General features: G+C 34.3%; 3 protein-coding genes across 3 annotated transcripts in view; all 3 read left to right on the top strand.

Annotated features, from left to right (window-relative positions):
• Positions 1–16,845, top strand: part of LOC127858346 (fibropellin-1-like) — a 142,694-nt gene that overhangs the window by 43,537 nt on the left and 82,312 nt on the right. The gene's annotated exons all lie outside the window — the stretch shown is intronic.
• Positions 1,617–16,845, top strand: part of LOC127858348 (protocadherin Fat 1-like) — a 31,401-nt gene continuing 16,172 nt past the window's right edge. The window contains exon 1 of the mRNA XM_052395404.1: positions 1,617–1,748. Coding sequence (XP_052251364.1) covers positions 1,745–1,748 — 4 coding nt within the window. The 5' untranslated portion in view covers positions 1,617–1,744. The remainder of the gene's footprint in view (positions 1,749–16,845) is intronic.
• On the top strand, positions 8,406–11,075 carry LOC127858349 (putative nuclease HARBI1). The gene is made up of 3 exons (XM_052395405.1): positions 8,406–8,485; positions 9,442–9,649; positions 9,912–11,075. Exons 1-3 carry the CDS (start codon positions 8,447–8,449, stop codon positions 10,727–10,729), a joined length of 1,065 nt encoding a protein of 354 aa, XP_052251365.1. The 5' UTR covers positions 8,406–8,446; the 3' UTR covers positions 10,730–11,075.

Below are 16,845 nucleotides of genomic sequence, written 5' to 3'. Positions count from 1 at the left end.
TAATATAAAAATATTCCACATCGATGTTTGTCATATCTTTTTCACTAAAACAATTCCATGAAATATGTTAGCTAAGCTGCTTACTACACATTTACAATGTTGTGACATTCATAGACATATTGATCTGTTCATTCAAATAGTAAACACGTTCTGATTATATATTTTTTGAAATTTTTGTGTTGTTGATGTATGAGCTGATCACGTACATGTAATTCTGTTTTTCAATGTACTATTTTCGTGTTCAATTTTTCATGCTATCAAACTTTCTTGTACGAATTTATTTCTTCGCAATACGAAGTGATAAACCAATTATCGACTAAACAATGTTGTATTTCTGAAAATCAATGAACCCAGTGAAAACTGAAGAACTTATTTCAGGCGTGGCTTTTCCATTAACAAAGTGCAATTCATGTATCAAACTATCCGGATGACCGGCTTGGTGGTCTTATTTGAATAATAATTTTATAATTGTGAATACAGATATTTTACTAACAGTAGGTGCCGGAAGAAATTGATATTTTTTGTCAATTACATCTGTGTTTTATCCAAATGGCGATACGATATTCATTTACACAATTCGGTTTAACACATTTCTAAAATATACGAGACTATAAACTTAATCTTACTTTATTTGGTAAAAAGTGTTGTTGTTGTGTATGGGTGGGAGGTGGGTAAAATATATATTTTTATTTGATAGCATTCGCATTTGATTCATCTTACAATTATCCTATATATGCGTTCGCCAGTGTTAACTATTAAAGGCAATTCGGTAGGTTTATTTATAGAGGTTTCTTATAAACTGACAGACTTAAATAACACACAATATCACAATTCACACAATATAACAAAAATACGCATACGATGATATAAATGTAATTATAAAACTAAACGTGTAATTATAAAACTAACGCTAGTCTGCAAGTTCAGGCCATATGTGTGGCGGAGTAGGCTTTACCGTCTGTCAGTTTCACTTTCGGTTGGACAATCGGCCATAGAACGATTGCCCGCGTGAGGATCAATATTATGGCTATATCCAATGTCAAAGTCTTATTTATTTGTAAAACGTCGAAATACCGGAGTGTACAATCGCTTATGTTTCAAATAATTCATAACGATTTAAACAACTTTTTACACATCTCAAAATATAAATTTACTATACGGTTTTTGGTTCAAAAGTGGTGAATTGTCAATAATATAAATATTCTAGTATTCAAATTCATCTCTTGATCATCTCGCGAAGTTCCCTTGCCTATTGTCAATATTTTTGTCATGACTGCAACGCGTTGTTTTGTAAATTTCAAAGTCATTTAACACTTTTTTTGTTTACTTTAGTCCGTCCGCTTAGATCATTATGTGCAAGACAACACGTTATCAAGGTCCTTTGACATAAACTAACACGTACCGGTACAAATAATATTAAAATAATTTGAAAAATACATTATGCTCTACATAATAACGAGAGATTTGTTGAGGACAAAAACTAACATTTTTTAATAATTTAAAAGTCATGTTTGAAAAACTAATGTAAAAATGTTTTAAATATTTTCAAGTTAGATTGATAAAATTTGATATCAAAGAAGTGGGTATTAATCACGCGCTTATCTTCTTTACCTACTGTTCTGTTCAAACTAAGCTTAGCATTTACGTGTTGATTATATTTACATCAACCATTTCATAGCGAACATATCGTGTTTCATCCAATACGAATGACAATGCTCGTTTATTTAAAAACGGATTGCCAGAAATGAGTAAGTTGAATTTATAATGTTTTCTATTACAGCAATTCTTGAAATCATTAAATATGTAAACTGTTTTTGTATATTTTATTATGTCAATGTATGCCGTGTTACTTTTACGTTGCAACCATGTATGTTTTGATGAACACTTAATATTTATTATATAATTTATTATTAAAAAATACAATCGCACTAAAATCATACAACAATATGACTTATTTACAGTACCGCATTCTTCAGATGATCGTTTTTTTAAATATTGAAAAAATAAACCTTTCAGAAACATGAAGATTGGAGAAAAAAAATTCGCACTGCTATTCAAAAGATTGAAATTGACCAATAGCCTTCGCAATAAAGCACAATATATGCATCAATATCTAAACATTAACAAAATTAAAGTTTCGAACAACGAGTTGGGACGGTCAGGGCAATTTATTGACCGTATACATTTTTAAGAGAACCGTTTTCTCATGTCAAATAATAACGATGTAGGCTTCGTGCTGTCGGAAAATATTTAGAAGTTAGTAAGCCTCAAAGTTTAATATAAAACACAGATGAAGGACCAATATGTGATGTTTCATACAAAATATAACATCTCTTGGCCGTTTGCTATGCAGATGCCGTTCTGTTATTTCCTCTTTGTTTGGTATTTTGTGACCATGTGGCTGGGCCAATTTGATTCCAAATGCATGATTTGAACAAGTTTATATCCACTTTCTGATTTGTAATACCGAATTTCAAAGCAGAGAGCCATGCAGATGTTAATGCTTCTTAATCTATTTGTTTTATAAGCTATGGCCCTGGAAGAAGACTTATCGACCCTACGGTCAAGGTTTCAATAAATTGTTAACCGAAACCATTCTAAATATACTATTCGAGCAATGGGATGTGGCAATTATGTAAGACACAAATAATGATTTCAACATAAACAATCGTACAAAGAGGTTCACTCATTTATCATGCCTGAGAAAGTACATACTATTCTCCCAGTGGTTTAGGAGGAGATGTCGTGACAGTGAACAGTTTAAACATTCCAAATTTAAACAATTAATAGGCATCCACAGATTATCCGTTGTGTTAACACGTCCATTGATTCCTTACATGACAATATGCCGTATCATATTCATTCAAAACATTCTGTTAAATATCAGCGTAATCGTTTAGCCCAGAAAACAAAGCCAATTGAAACGTTTAAAATAATTACATTTTTCTAAGACATTTTTAGGGAGGAAGCATTGTTATACTTAAATTTATACGATGAAATCATCAGCCACTTTATTCTGATATATATATATTTGTATATGTATATATATATATATATATATATATATATATATATATATATATATATATATATATATATATATATATATATATATATATATATATATATATGTATGTATGTATGTATGTATTGGTTAACTTGCTTGATTGAAATGCCTTAATATATAAATTGAACGAATGGCTCAATCGAAACGAGAAAACACATATTGACTTGAGTTATTTGTAATACACTAACGCAGTATGCTATGTTCATTTGACACTCGTCAGATAAGCCTTTGTAATCCTTGTAAGATGACAGGTGTTTACCCAATGTTCATTGGTTTCACAAAACACAGATTGAAGTTTAGCTTGTGGTGTTATCTTATCTGATAATTTTATAAATATTTAAGATGTTTAAAAAGGACCAATACTAATGTAACATAAACGTATAGAAGTACAATAAAGCCGTTCACACATTGACAGATAACGGGGATGGGACATATGACAAGATACAATGTTGTTCTTTAAAGGGATCTTTTCACGCTTTGGTAAATTGACAAAATTGAAAAAAGTTGTTTCAGATTCGTAAGTTTTCGTTTTAGTTATGATATTTGTGAGGAAACAGTAATACTGAACATTAACCATGCTCTAATATAGCCATTATATGCATCTTTTGACGATTTTAAAACCTAAAAATTATAAAGCGTTGCAACGCGAAACGATTGAATAATTTGGAGAGTTCTGTTTTTGTCGTTAAATTTTGTGAAACTACGAAGATTGCTTATATAAGGTATAAAATACATTAACGATGTGTACTCGGCGGAATAGCTCAGTAGGCTAAAGCGTTTTTACTTCAGGACTCTGGCAGGACTCCAGGGGTCACTGGTTCGAAACCTTCTCAGGGCAATGTTCTTTTCATTTTTTTATTTTTTTTTCTTGATTTTTTACTGGAGCTTTTACGATCGAATGTTTACATTTATCAATATAAAGCATTTAATGAATAAGTTAAAAAAAATGCCAAAATCTGTGAAAAGGCCCCTTTAAAGACAGAAAATGTTTCGTTCGCAGAATATTGTAGATGGTATGTAAATATTAAACAATACGTCTCAGCAGAACTGCAAATACTAGTAAGGTAAAAACAATGCTATATTATTATAATGTTGATGTCCTACATAACTTCTTGTACTTCGTTTACCTATTACTTACAATCTAATTCTACTGACATTCAATCGTGACCTCAACGTGCAAGGTATGTTTTGATCGACTTAGGGCCCTCTTTCAGATCGTCATTATAAATTGTGTTGCATATACCGACAATTTAAAGAGTTATGTTTTTGATAAAATCGTTTGTATTTATCTAATCATTATATAAATTGGGTAAAAGTGTTTACACTTATTTTTGCAACTTTGATGTAAGGTGAACTTATCATATATATTGTATTTAAATTGCTAAATATATAAAATGTGTACATTTGTATTCTCAACATGTATTCCAAGGTTTCTTGAATACCTTAAACAATTGCAGTTAATATACATTTCGCAAACTTAATACCCTTACCCAATGATCCCGTTGCATAAGTTATAGAAACTTATTATATAAAAAGAAAGCTAAGATAGTCACACCGAAAAAAATAGACGGACGTTATGTATGCTTATAAAAGTGTTATGTCAAGAATGGTTATTTATCATTTCAGTGTTCCCATTTTAAAAACGGTCAACTAATAAACACTATAAACGCGACGAAAAATTAACTAATTGCCCGACAAACGCTGACCCAGCTGAGGACGATTTTCAAACTATTATATATATTTAATGAGAGAGAATAAACCCCAATACAATAGTTTACGGTGTTCAAGGTCCCGGTCAAAGAGCGCATTACGGCCTCTACAGAAAGGCGGTGTTAAAAACAGATTGTTTGTATATTGAAGTTTTCCCCCAGCTCATTTTCTGAACCCACCATAAAATTGCTGTTTTATTTCCCGATCGGGAATAAAAATTCAAATTTTGTCTATGAGTTTCCCGATCAGGAAACCAACTTGGGGATTCCCATAGTTTCCCGAACGGGAAGTTACTTCCACTGAATTTATCGTTATGCTTTGGTAAAAGCGATTCAAGTATCTAAATAACCAAATAATAGTCTTATTCATTCGTAATCATAGTGATGCAACGGTGGCACGTACTAACGGTTATTACATTGACCATACAGGGTGTATACGCGGATTGCTAGTCATCCTACTATCCATCAAGTCATTTGATGTACAGTAATACTATTTTCAAATGGGAACAGCATCCTATATAAAACTATTAGAAGGCATTCGTCATCGGCCTTAAACTCCAGAGAGTCGATGATTTATGCCTTGATATACAGGTCTTTTCAAATAGCAGTATCAATCATTACTGGTATTAATAATCTTAATTTTAAATCGGTTACTATTATCAATTGTAACGACTTATGCATGGGAGCCAGGTTAAACCTACCTTTTAGATCAACAACATTGATACGGACTCTTGATCTCCATTAGGAAACGTGTAAAGCATGGCTAGTTTCCTATTTGCATTCTAGTTTGTTTACGCATGTCTTGCGCGAGTTTAATGAGACCATAGCAGTATTCTTAGTGGGCTTAGCTTCAATTCCGTACAATCGCTTCAAGTACGAAGATAAAAAAAATCTGCCTCATGAAACGTAAATAAATTCATTCATAAAGGTCAGTCGGTGCCAGGTTAATATTATAAAGCCCACTGATGAATAATGTTGAATTTTATGAAATATTAATTTTTTGCCTTCATGGATTTCGCCAAGTAGAGTACAAATGCGTTAATACACAATATCCTCTTGTAGATTAGATATTAATTTATAAAATTCCTGAATAAAACGATAATTTTGAAATGCACAAACTTATTGAATTTCAGCGACATATTAATAGACGCAAACTTAATGAAAGTATTAAACAAATATTCATTGAGATAAGGAAGCTTAAACTAGCTTAAACTAGCTTGGTGTAAAAAGACGTATTAAGATGAATACATGAACTAAGTATGTTTGATTGAAACGCCAATACTACGTTTACAAGTAATTTCATGTTTAACTTAGGGAATATGCTATCAAGTCAGTTGTTTACATGTATGAATGCATTACATCAGTGTATAGAATTGGTGTATTAAAACAGTAGCAAAATCATGTGTATGACTCAAGTTATTTCAATTATTAATTAATTCATTTAATTGATTGGATCTGTTAATTTCACATAAATATTTAACGTAAAAATAAACCTTCTTTAGCGTTTATATTGTTGTGATAGGCTTCTTACATATTAAATATTTTTTATGGTTAGAAACGTTTTTTTAAGTTTAAAAAACCTTTCAGCTTATTATATAATCTAGGGAAACGCATTTTCGCTTTATGGTGTAATATATGGCACTCATTCAACGTATGAAAATTATGATGTGTTTTTCTGCAGTGACTTTCAAATCCATAATTAATTTCCTAAAATATAAGGTAGCACATAGCTTTATTATGAAGTTTGTCTAAAGGTATGTTGTGTTGAATTACAAAATAAATATGATATACAATTATTTTTCAGACAACATTACAATAAATCTAATAGATGTATTGGTTTTGTGGTGGTTACAAAAATGAATATGTACATACTCCAATAAAAAAGTATGAAATTCCTTTTGATTCAAATAAAAGCCTGAAAGACATAATTTTTGTTTCGCTTGTTTTAATGCTGAATAATTGTTTTCCGCAGGCACATGCACTTGGAGAAGCTGACCACCAGTATCCTTAGACCTAATAAATTTATAACATTTGATATCAAATACTATTAATTATATATGTATATATATATATATATATATATATGAACGATATCAAAATTATCAAAATTATTGTGCAAAGCAGTACTGTCCGAGGCCATTGCCGACACAATACTTCCTTGTTGTTTATCTTGGAAGATCGATTATAAATCGCATTAATAACCAGATATTTATTCTAGTGAAGAGCTTTATTTTAGTAAGCCACTTCATTCAACGCATAAAACTCCCTACGAGCTCCACTGATTAAGGACGCAGCTTGCAGCGGCCATGGCATTCATATCGAGGCTTCAGAAGTTAGGTTAACAACGTGTTAAAAGCTTGTGTAATATATAGTCAATTATATCAAAACGTGTGTGTTCATATTTATTTTAATTACATAGGATTGTGTTCAAATCAAATGATGGATGATTCAGACAAGGTATTTGATTAACATCAGCTGTGTTTTTGTTAATATAGATATGATTCACAATTGTTTTTAAGCATGATAACATAGCATACAGAAATATACAAACCGGAAACTATTTTATTACAGTTCGCTTTTAGAATACCATAATAATGTATTTGGAAATAAATAAAAAGTATAGATATCCTACTGACATTAAGCCATTGAAAATAGTGAACAGTAAATATGGAAATAAAAAAGTATAAATATCATACAGACATTTAGCCATTGAAAATAGTAAACGGTTGGAAGTGACAATACCACTGTATAAAAACACGCAATACCGAAATTGGTAGAACAAAATAATGCAACAAGATACCATGCCAATATAAACAACATACATACAAATAAAAGTTGCTCATATTATGCACTAATCTACATCAAAGAATTATATAGTGGGTCGATATCTTGCAACTGCATAATCTTTAAAAAAAAAGGCATATAATAAACCACACACTATTTTTTATCTTTATGCAGATAACGCTATTCAATTGCAAGAACCCGGAATTAACATGAGGTTGTTTGAAAATTTAATATACACTGAACGCTTAAGCACTCATTGTGCATTGTCGAGGTAATGGACTTATTTTTTTTAATCTTCATGTAAAATTCAGGAATACAAATATATTAGTGTATAAATTGTTTGCAATTACTAGCATGCCCTGAATCGATAATGTAAGTAACGTCATACATACGTTATAGCGCATAAAAAATTCATTAAAAAAGTCCAAAATGACACACTGTAAATATATTTATTTTGATCGCAAATCAGCACACGGTTTATCTCAATGGAATATGCACTTAATATGTATCTATTTCTGTTTGCTTGGTGTGATATATATAAACAGATTGATCTGATTACAGATCGAAACATTTTAGCCGTGCTCTGTGAAAAGGGAATTTAATGCATGTGCGTAAAGTGTCGTCCCAGATTAGAATGTTCTTTCCGCACAGGCTAATCAGGGACGACACTTTTCGCTTTAATGATATTTTTCGTTTCCAGAAAGTCTCTTTTTAGCAAAAATCAAGTTTAGGCGAAGTGTCGTCTCTGCTTTGCATTTTATTTCTCTGCAAGTGACATAAAACGTAATTAAAGTTTCCTGTCACGGAACAATTTGTTGTCGTTTTTTGCCATTTTATCCAGATGAGAGCACATATTATTAGAGAACAAAAGCACAATTCGCTTTGGATGACAATGTTTTCATGCTGCATCTCAAAGCACAATCCAGTTAAGTACGTTTATTAAGTTAATTGTCAAAATAAATGTATATCCCATTTACAAAAACTTAAGAATTTGGATATATGGTCAATCCATAGAAAACGCCCAACCGAGTTAAGGGGGAGGTGTATCCAACCAAGTATATAAAGATTTAAATTTGGAATAGATTGCTACATACAATGTGAATTATGGAAATAATATCAAATTTTGTTTCTGGGAAAGAACCCTTAGGCTCGCACTACCTTAACATCATTTGAATGGGTATTTTATGGGGCGAGTGATTGTTCTTTATTTGTGATGGGATACTTGTGTGATACATGTGTAAAACGTGCTTCATGAACATGTGATAATATTCATGGATGCTGTTGCAATTTACCAGTCTGCAATTATATTATCGCACAGCCACACTTTTCTATACACTTTTACAATACATATGTTTTTGCGCTAATTTACTCCTTTTACAATGCAAATTAAAAACAATTGTTTTCACACACTTCCATTTGCGTATGCCTCGGTCACACTGTCACGAATCAGAGCTACGAACGAGCTACGAAAACTTTTCGGCACGGTTCGTAGCTATCCTTACTTGACCGTGGCTCTCCGTACTTGATCCGTGATCAGTCGTAGTAGTTTGTGGATGTCCGTATCGTCTCTTGAAAATTTTTGAACAAGTTCAAAAAATTGCTATGAATTTATCGACCGTAGCGTTTCCGATGCAGTCCGTACTAAACCGTACTGAGCCGGACTAGTTCGTAACGACACCGTAGTCGTCCGTACCTTTTCGTAGGCCCAAAGATTGTCAAAGACTTCATCGGATTGATACGAAGAACTACGGTGCGGTACGGTTACGCTACGTATTAGCTACGATTATTCCACGGATATACTACGGAAAGCCACGGTTCTAGTACGTTGTACTACGGATAGGCAGGAATTTGCACGATCTTGTACGATGTACTACATTTCAGCACGAAACAGTACGGACATTTACGGTCAACTACAATAAATTGCTACTGAAATACATCATTGAAATTAAAGCAACCGTACTTGAATTTGTTGAGCTCACAATCATGAACCGCCAGCAAGTTCCGTTTGCGATAAATTTGTTACACTTGGATATTGATATGGCACAAAATGCAGAGGCCGTAGTCGAGCTGCTTGACGATATGCACAGAGGTAATAATGATTCAATATCGTATAACTAGTATAGCTTTGTGCTAAAGGTTACGTATTTTGAAAATATTAGAATTTGAACTTACTAGTAATACTTTTTTATACGCAGGTAACTGTCTGCCTCAAATGCCTTTTGAATCTTTCTCTTACTTTTACGTGATTTAATAATTGTTAAATTAATAGCCGACATAATAAAATACAAATTTTATTAAACTTTCCTAAGCATAATCTATATTTGTACATCAATAATTACATACTTTATCAGGTGAGAGAAGAAAACGGAGGCGGTGGATAAGAGACTGGCTTTTAAGACGACCCGCTCTCGGCCAATACGAGACTTTGATGGCCGAACTGATGGCTGAAGATCCGGCGGCATTCAGAAACTTCCCCAGAATCGGGCCTGATATGTTCCATGAGCTATTACAGGTCTTTGGTCCCAAGATCACGAAGAACCACACCTGGTTCAGACAGTCCATCAATCCAGACTTGAAGTTGGCAATTACCTTAATGTTCTTGGCCACAGGGGACAGTTACCGTACATTGATGTATGGGTTTCGTGTTGCACACAATACGATATGTAGTATTGTACGGGACGTTTGTGAGGCCATAGTTTCAGCATATGCTGGGGATGTTATCCAGACTGCTACTGAGCCTGAGGAGTGGAAGGCCATAGCCGATCAGTTCGCGGCTAAATGGCAATTTCCACACGCCTTTGTAGCTCTAGATGGAAAGCATGTAGCCATACGATGTCCCAAGAGAAGTTGCTCATTATACTATAACTATAAAGGTTACCAGTCTGTTGTGCTGATGTCCCTGGTGGACGTCGATTACCAATTCATATGGGTAAATATTGGATCGCAAGGAGGACGTTCCGACGCAGAAATCTGGAATCAAAGCGACCTCAAGTTGGCAATCGAAAGGGGGTTGATTGGTATTCCAGAAGCAACACTTCTTCCAGGTGACGACAGACTAATAGGATACTATATCATCGCAGATGATGCATTTGCCATGAGGACATGGCTTATGAAGCCATTCTCACGACGAGGCCTTCAGAAGGACGAGCGTATTTTTAACTCTGTCTAGAGCCTGGAGAGTTGTGGTGAATGCTTTTGGCATTCTCGCTCAACGATTCCGATGCTTAATGTCTATTCAGCCACAAAGACCAAATACGGTTGAATCGATAGTTCTCGCATGCGTTTTCCTTCACAATATAATGCTGGTAAGATATCCTGGTGATCAGAACATGCAATTGGACCAAGAAGACGATGCCCACGAAGTCATTACAGGGGAATGGAGTGAAGGGTTTCACATGGATAATTTGCAGGTTCCAAGAGGTATATATCTTGCCACTATCCGTGCAAAAAAAAGAGAGACTCTACTTGAAGCACAACTTCAACACTATTGGATCTGTTGAGTGTCAGGATAGAATGATATAAGGTACCTTGTGATTGGCTTAACTCTACTTTTGAACGTTTGTATACATACAAACTATAGTGTACTGTATGTATAAGTCGACATCTTAAAAATATTGCATTTTTATACCTGCCAAGAGTTTATATTGATTCAAAATAAATTGGTTCAGATAAAAATTGGTATTCGGTGCTTTTTTATTTAGTTCAATATTTCTTGATAGGATATAACCAGTAAAAGGAACAATTACATGAAACCGTTTGTAACTGAATATTAGTATAGTATAGATTATACTAGAAACTCAAGACAAACTGTATTATTAATAAAACTTTAAAAATAATAAAGAAATGACAGAGTATCAATGATTTACAGATAATTCTTATCCTTAAAACCCGATTACGAGAAAAAATTAGTTCACTTACTTGAGCGACAATTAGTAATTTCGCTGTCATAAAATTATTGTATTTGCTTATGTTCGCTAAATGATTAAGAACGATTTTGTGTAAAATGCAAACATCCATTACGCCCTAAGTACCGGTATCAAATACAATTAACAAGAAAATGGCAATGATTCAAAATAATTATGTATGCTGCCTTGCATTATCACGAGTCAAAATGCATGTAGCAATCTGAACTTAAACGACAATGTTATTTATAGAATAAAATGTCCATGATCAATAATAATAAATGTTACTGAACATTTACATGTCGAGAATATGACTTTCATAAGATTGGTCTACGGTGGGCATCCCGGAATAATTCATAAGTTCTTTCAGAGAATCCGTCTGACCATCAGTACTGACCTATGTAGACGTCGGCGGCTGGGATGTGTCATACGTTGGAGCTGGTGTTGATGTAGCTGTTGCGGAAATCGCCGACATCGGTGCGGACTGTGGCCTTCCTGAGTAAGATGGTGCAGGAATCGTCTGCTGACTAGGGGGATGTTGGTATATCTGCTGCCATATTGTTGAATAACCACCGGGGTTTGACGAGTAATTAATTGTCTGAAGACGTCGTGCAGTGTAGAGATACGCATGCTCCTGGTCGGCTGACTGCATATATGGCTGCACGGAAGGTGGTTTGACGGCAGCTTGCTATATGTATTTGGATCGGGCCTTGAAGGTATTCACCAATTTAACGGATTCTGCTTGAAACTCCGACCATACAGAGTCATCAATATCAGTGATCGCAGAACCAAACCACTGAGCCCACTGACGACGCTCAGCCACCCTGGAGTCTGTTGGTGCAGACATTTCGTCAATGAGCCTTTCCTGCAGCTTACTGGACGTATGTATCCTTTCTTCAAGGCGTTGTAGCAAGGCGGCAGATTCTTTACATCTTGTCTTCTTCTTCCGCTTACTGGCCGCAGATGAAGTTTGTTCAACGCTGGCAGCCGACAAAGTAGGCGATTTAGTCTGCGGCAGCTCTTCTCCGTCGTCCTGACTGTTGTCGCCTTCCTCGCCACTGTCATCGGAGTCCGGTAACCGCTCTGGATTTCGCTAACGAATTTTTGCCATAAGCTGAATCATATAGTGATACATTCAGTAAGGGTTTATTAATGCTACAGAATGACGCGACCGAGCTGGGAATCGTACTCATGACCTATCGTGTTTAAGCTTCGTAAATAATCCACTTATTATAATGAGAGCTTTTATGTATCGTATCATTGACCTCACGACTGACAGGAAACTTAAATAAAACAAATATTCACATGTACAATTCAAAACATATAATTTTATTGATATTCAATTTATGTATGTATGTTTGCACGAAACAAGGAGTGGTTATTATTATTATTATTGCTTTTCTTTTTATTATTGTAAGCATTATTATTATTACATTTATTAATTTGGATTTTACGCTATTTTCAACAAACTTTCACTTATAACAGAGGTCAGTTGACCTACTCACTGTTCCTCAGCAGGTAACATGTACAACAAATACCTTCGCCAGACAACCGCCCTACATGGATCAGATCCCGATGGCCTTTTGGTTAACTTTTCATATACTGTATGTGCACCATCCACCCAGGACTTTAACCGTTGACCTGAAATATACAAATATGCATATAGGTAACATGGTAACAAATGCAACACTGAGCATTAAACCTTTTTTTTTTTTAAACGTACGTGCAACTAATAACAAGTACATTTGTACTTTTTAAGTCTATGTACTAGTATTTATGTTCGACAAAACTTATTGATATAGTTCACTAACCGTCACAGACGCCAAGATCATCCGCCTTTTCTTTCCACGGAGCGTTTTTCTTTTCAGTCAGCTTGTAGTCGGCATGACCTTTGTCGTATAACATCTCATTCTCCTGAAACAAAGTTTATGTATTTTGTACATTATTATATAAAGCGACAAGTAAACAAGACTTTCAAGTAACCTTGCCCTTTTATACTCAGTTATTAAAACATATTGATAAAAAACCAGTTACTAACTGAATGTACCTAAAATACCCCGACATATATATAATAAACAAGTATTATGCAAGTATTGCTTAGACAATACTACGTCCCCGACCGGCAAATGAAAAAGTAAGACCCCCAACACACACACAAACCTACTGTAGCTCATGGTGGTTAGCGTCACACATACAAATTCCTAGTTAAATATATGCAAGCATTAAGAAAAATGTCTGGAAAAGTGCTATTTAGAAATTTTCTGATTGTAAGGTCTGTTATTACGTCAAAAATCAGTAGACCGTAACGGAACTCGAACTTGATCTGTATCTCATGGTGGTAGACTCACACACCAAAAATATGATGAATATCTGCAAGCTGTCAGAAAAAAGTCTGGAAAACTGCTATTTTAAAGAAATTTTCTATTTCCAAGGGCCGTAATTCCGTAAACAATCAGTGAACCGGAACAGAACTCAATCTGTAAGTCATGATGGTAGACGCACAAAACAACAATTACATGCATATCTGTAAGCTGCAAGAAAAATGACTAAATGCAAGACAAACTTTTCATTAAGAGGACTAAATAAACTGTACCAACAATGAATATTACCTGGAACCAAGTCAGAATGTCGTCTTGTTGCTCATTTGTTAAATGCAATGGCTGCTGATGGTGACGCTTTCTATTCTTTTGAGTTTTGTTGGTTCCTCCCGGCTCTTGGTTTTGGATGGAGGAGGTAGCCTCTTCCCCAGACACGGCTGATTCCATTATTTCTGTTACGCGATGTTGCTGCCGCGTTCATGCTCTTTTTTAGGAGGCATTGTGTGTATGACAATACAAGAGGCTGTTGGCGCAATGTTCAAAAGTAGTTCGTTCCTACCTGTCCATACCAGTACGTCGCAATTCCCATTGCTTCGTAGCGGACCCTTCTAGTTCGTACTTACCCGTACTAGACCATAGCGGATCCGTAGTTAGATCGTACTGATTCGCGTAGCATCTTACTTAATCGTACAAGACCGTAGCGGATTCGTAGCTTGATCGTACCGATTAGTGGCACTCCGTACTAAATCGCGTCGATCAGTAGCAGTCCGTTCATTTCCTTGTTCGTTTTCCACAACATTTTGATTGTAGATTCGTCGAAATCCGTACTCACATCGATGTGCTCCGTACTGAAATCGTGGCGGCCTACGAATTTTGACAATTTCGTAGTCATTCGTAGCCGATTGAATCGTAGCTCATTTGTAGCTCTGATTCGTGACAGTGTGACCGAGGCATAACGCATTACCAGGAAAACACAGCTGCCCGTGTTTCCGCAGTCTCAGGGCGTAATTAATCAATTATTTAACTGTAATTTTGTATCAAATGTCGTCAGGTAAAAAGGTGCGAAATTACAACTTGTCATTAAGCGTGAGTTGCACAATTAGAGTTATAAATGTTTTGCGCTCGAAATTGTATTTGAGAGTACGGCAGAACTATTGGGATTGAAGCATATAGAGTACTTTCTACTTAAACTGTATAAAAAATACGTTGATAACGAATCATTTCAGGGAACACGTTTTTAAGTGAATAATATCTATTAGAAAATGTCGAAATGTAATTTGTTTGCGATTAACTTTAAACTGTAGCATCTATACGCAGCAATTTATGAAACACATACATTACTAATACGCAAAATTCAATTGCTTATTGTATCATTATATGTAGCTGCCAAATAGCTGTCAAATATTTTCTTTAAAGTTATTTCTACACATTTTACGAAACTACTTTTCAACTTATCAAATAAACCTCAAAAGTACAAGTTATTTCGATGTCGTTGATCTAATCCGCCTATGTGTAGTTACCTATGTAACGTATTCAAATTGTTTTTGTGTTTTATACGTCGTAATTATTTACCGCTTTTTAAGCTTTCGAAACCACTCAACAAACTTTGTATCTAACACACACCCCTTCATTCTTTAAATAAATAAATCCACGCATTATATTTCAGGAGCTAATGTAAAAATCATACAAGCCTCTTGAAATATAGGTTCATTTGTTTTCAGACGATGAATGAAAAACTAATCACATATGAACACATAAAACCTATTTTTATAAATTGTGTTAAAATCTATGAAGAACTATTACTCTGCAATATGTCTGGGTAATTCTTAAGACATATATATTTATTTTCATTTAAAATGTTAACGTTATATGGCATGGTAATATAGCGTAAAATACGTTTTTCTTAACTTAAAACTGGCGTTCGCCACTTGGTTAGAAACTGCGTGTTGTTATAAAGCACACTTTATGTTCGAATTTTCGAAGCTTGAATATCCTGATATTCATTGTTTTGACTGCGGCCTTAATTATTCGTTTATAAACATCGATTTTTCAAAGGTTCAAATTATAACTTGGTCAGCAATATTTTATCTGCAGTGCTAAACTCAGCAAGCTTTATCGAATGATAAGATAACCTGTACTAAATTGCGTATCGATCTGCATACAATGGTAGGCGACATTTTAATTTTGTCAACGGGTTAACTGCATTTATATGTAATGATTATAATAAAATTAATATAATTAAGAATTATTTTTTAGACATCATGATAGTAATGAAACAAAACAACCAACGTAAGAAAGGTTAGTGTTTGCGGCAAGTATTTGCCGTAGTAATGTTGTGCTGTTTACTTCGTTCACTGCATCTTATTTTCTTTTTAAAATTTAATTGTCTAGACCATACTACTTCTTACTTTGCCTCTACTGCTTTTACAACTTAACGTATCAAATGTCTAAAGGACAAATTTCAAATAAATTATAACACTCTTTATTCAAAAATAAGACACACACAACACTATTGGAAATGATGAAAAATACAGGACAAGGTCCGAGTTAAACAAATGGATGCTGATCTTTGGTATGCCTCGATCCGTCTCATAATATTGCTATTGAGATTCACCTTTAATGAAAGGCGATACATACTTACCAACGGAAAGGATTTACTCTGTTTCTCACCATTTATGATGACTAATATTTTGTAATATAGCAGCTGTTGACGATGACGATGACGATGACGGTGATGACGGTGATGACGATGATGATGATGATGATGATGATGATGATGATGATGATGATGATGATGATGATGATAATGATGATGATGATGAGGATGAGGAGGAGGAGGAGGATGAGGAGGAGGAGGAGGAGGATGATGATGATGATGATGATGATGATGATGATGATGATGATGATGATGATGATGATGATGATGATGATGATGATGATGATGATGATGATGATGATGATGATGATGATGATGATGATGATGATGATGATGATGATGATGATGATGATGATGATGATGATGATGATGATGATGATGATGATGATGATGATGAAAATGCAGCAGA

The sequence above is a fragment of the Dreissena polymorpha genome, chromosome 14 (assembly GCF_020536995.1).
Source record: "Dreissena polymorpha isolate Duluth1 chromosome 14, UMN_Dpol_1.0, whole genome shotgun sequence".
NCBI classification, from domain to species: Eukaryota; Metazoa; Mollusca; class Bivalvia; order Myida; family Dreissenidae; genus Dreissena; species Dreissena polymorpha.
This window is presented reverse-complemented; position numbering and strand designations above follow the sequence as displayed.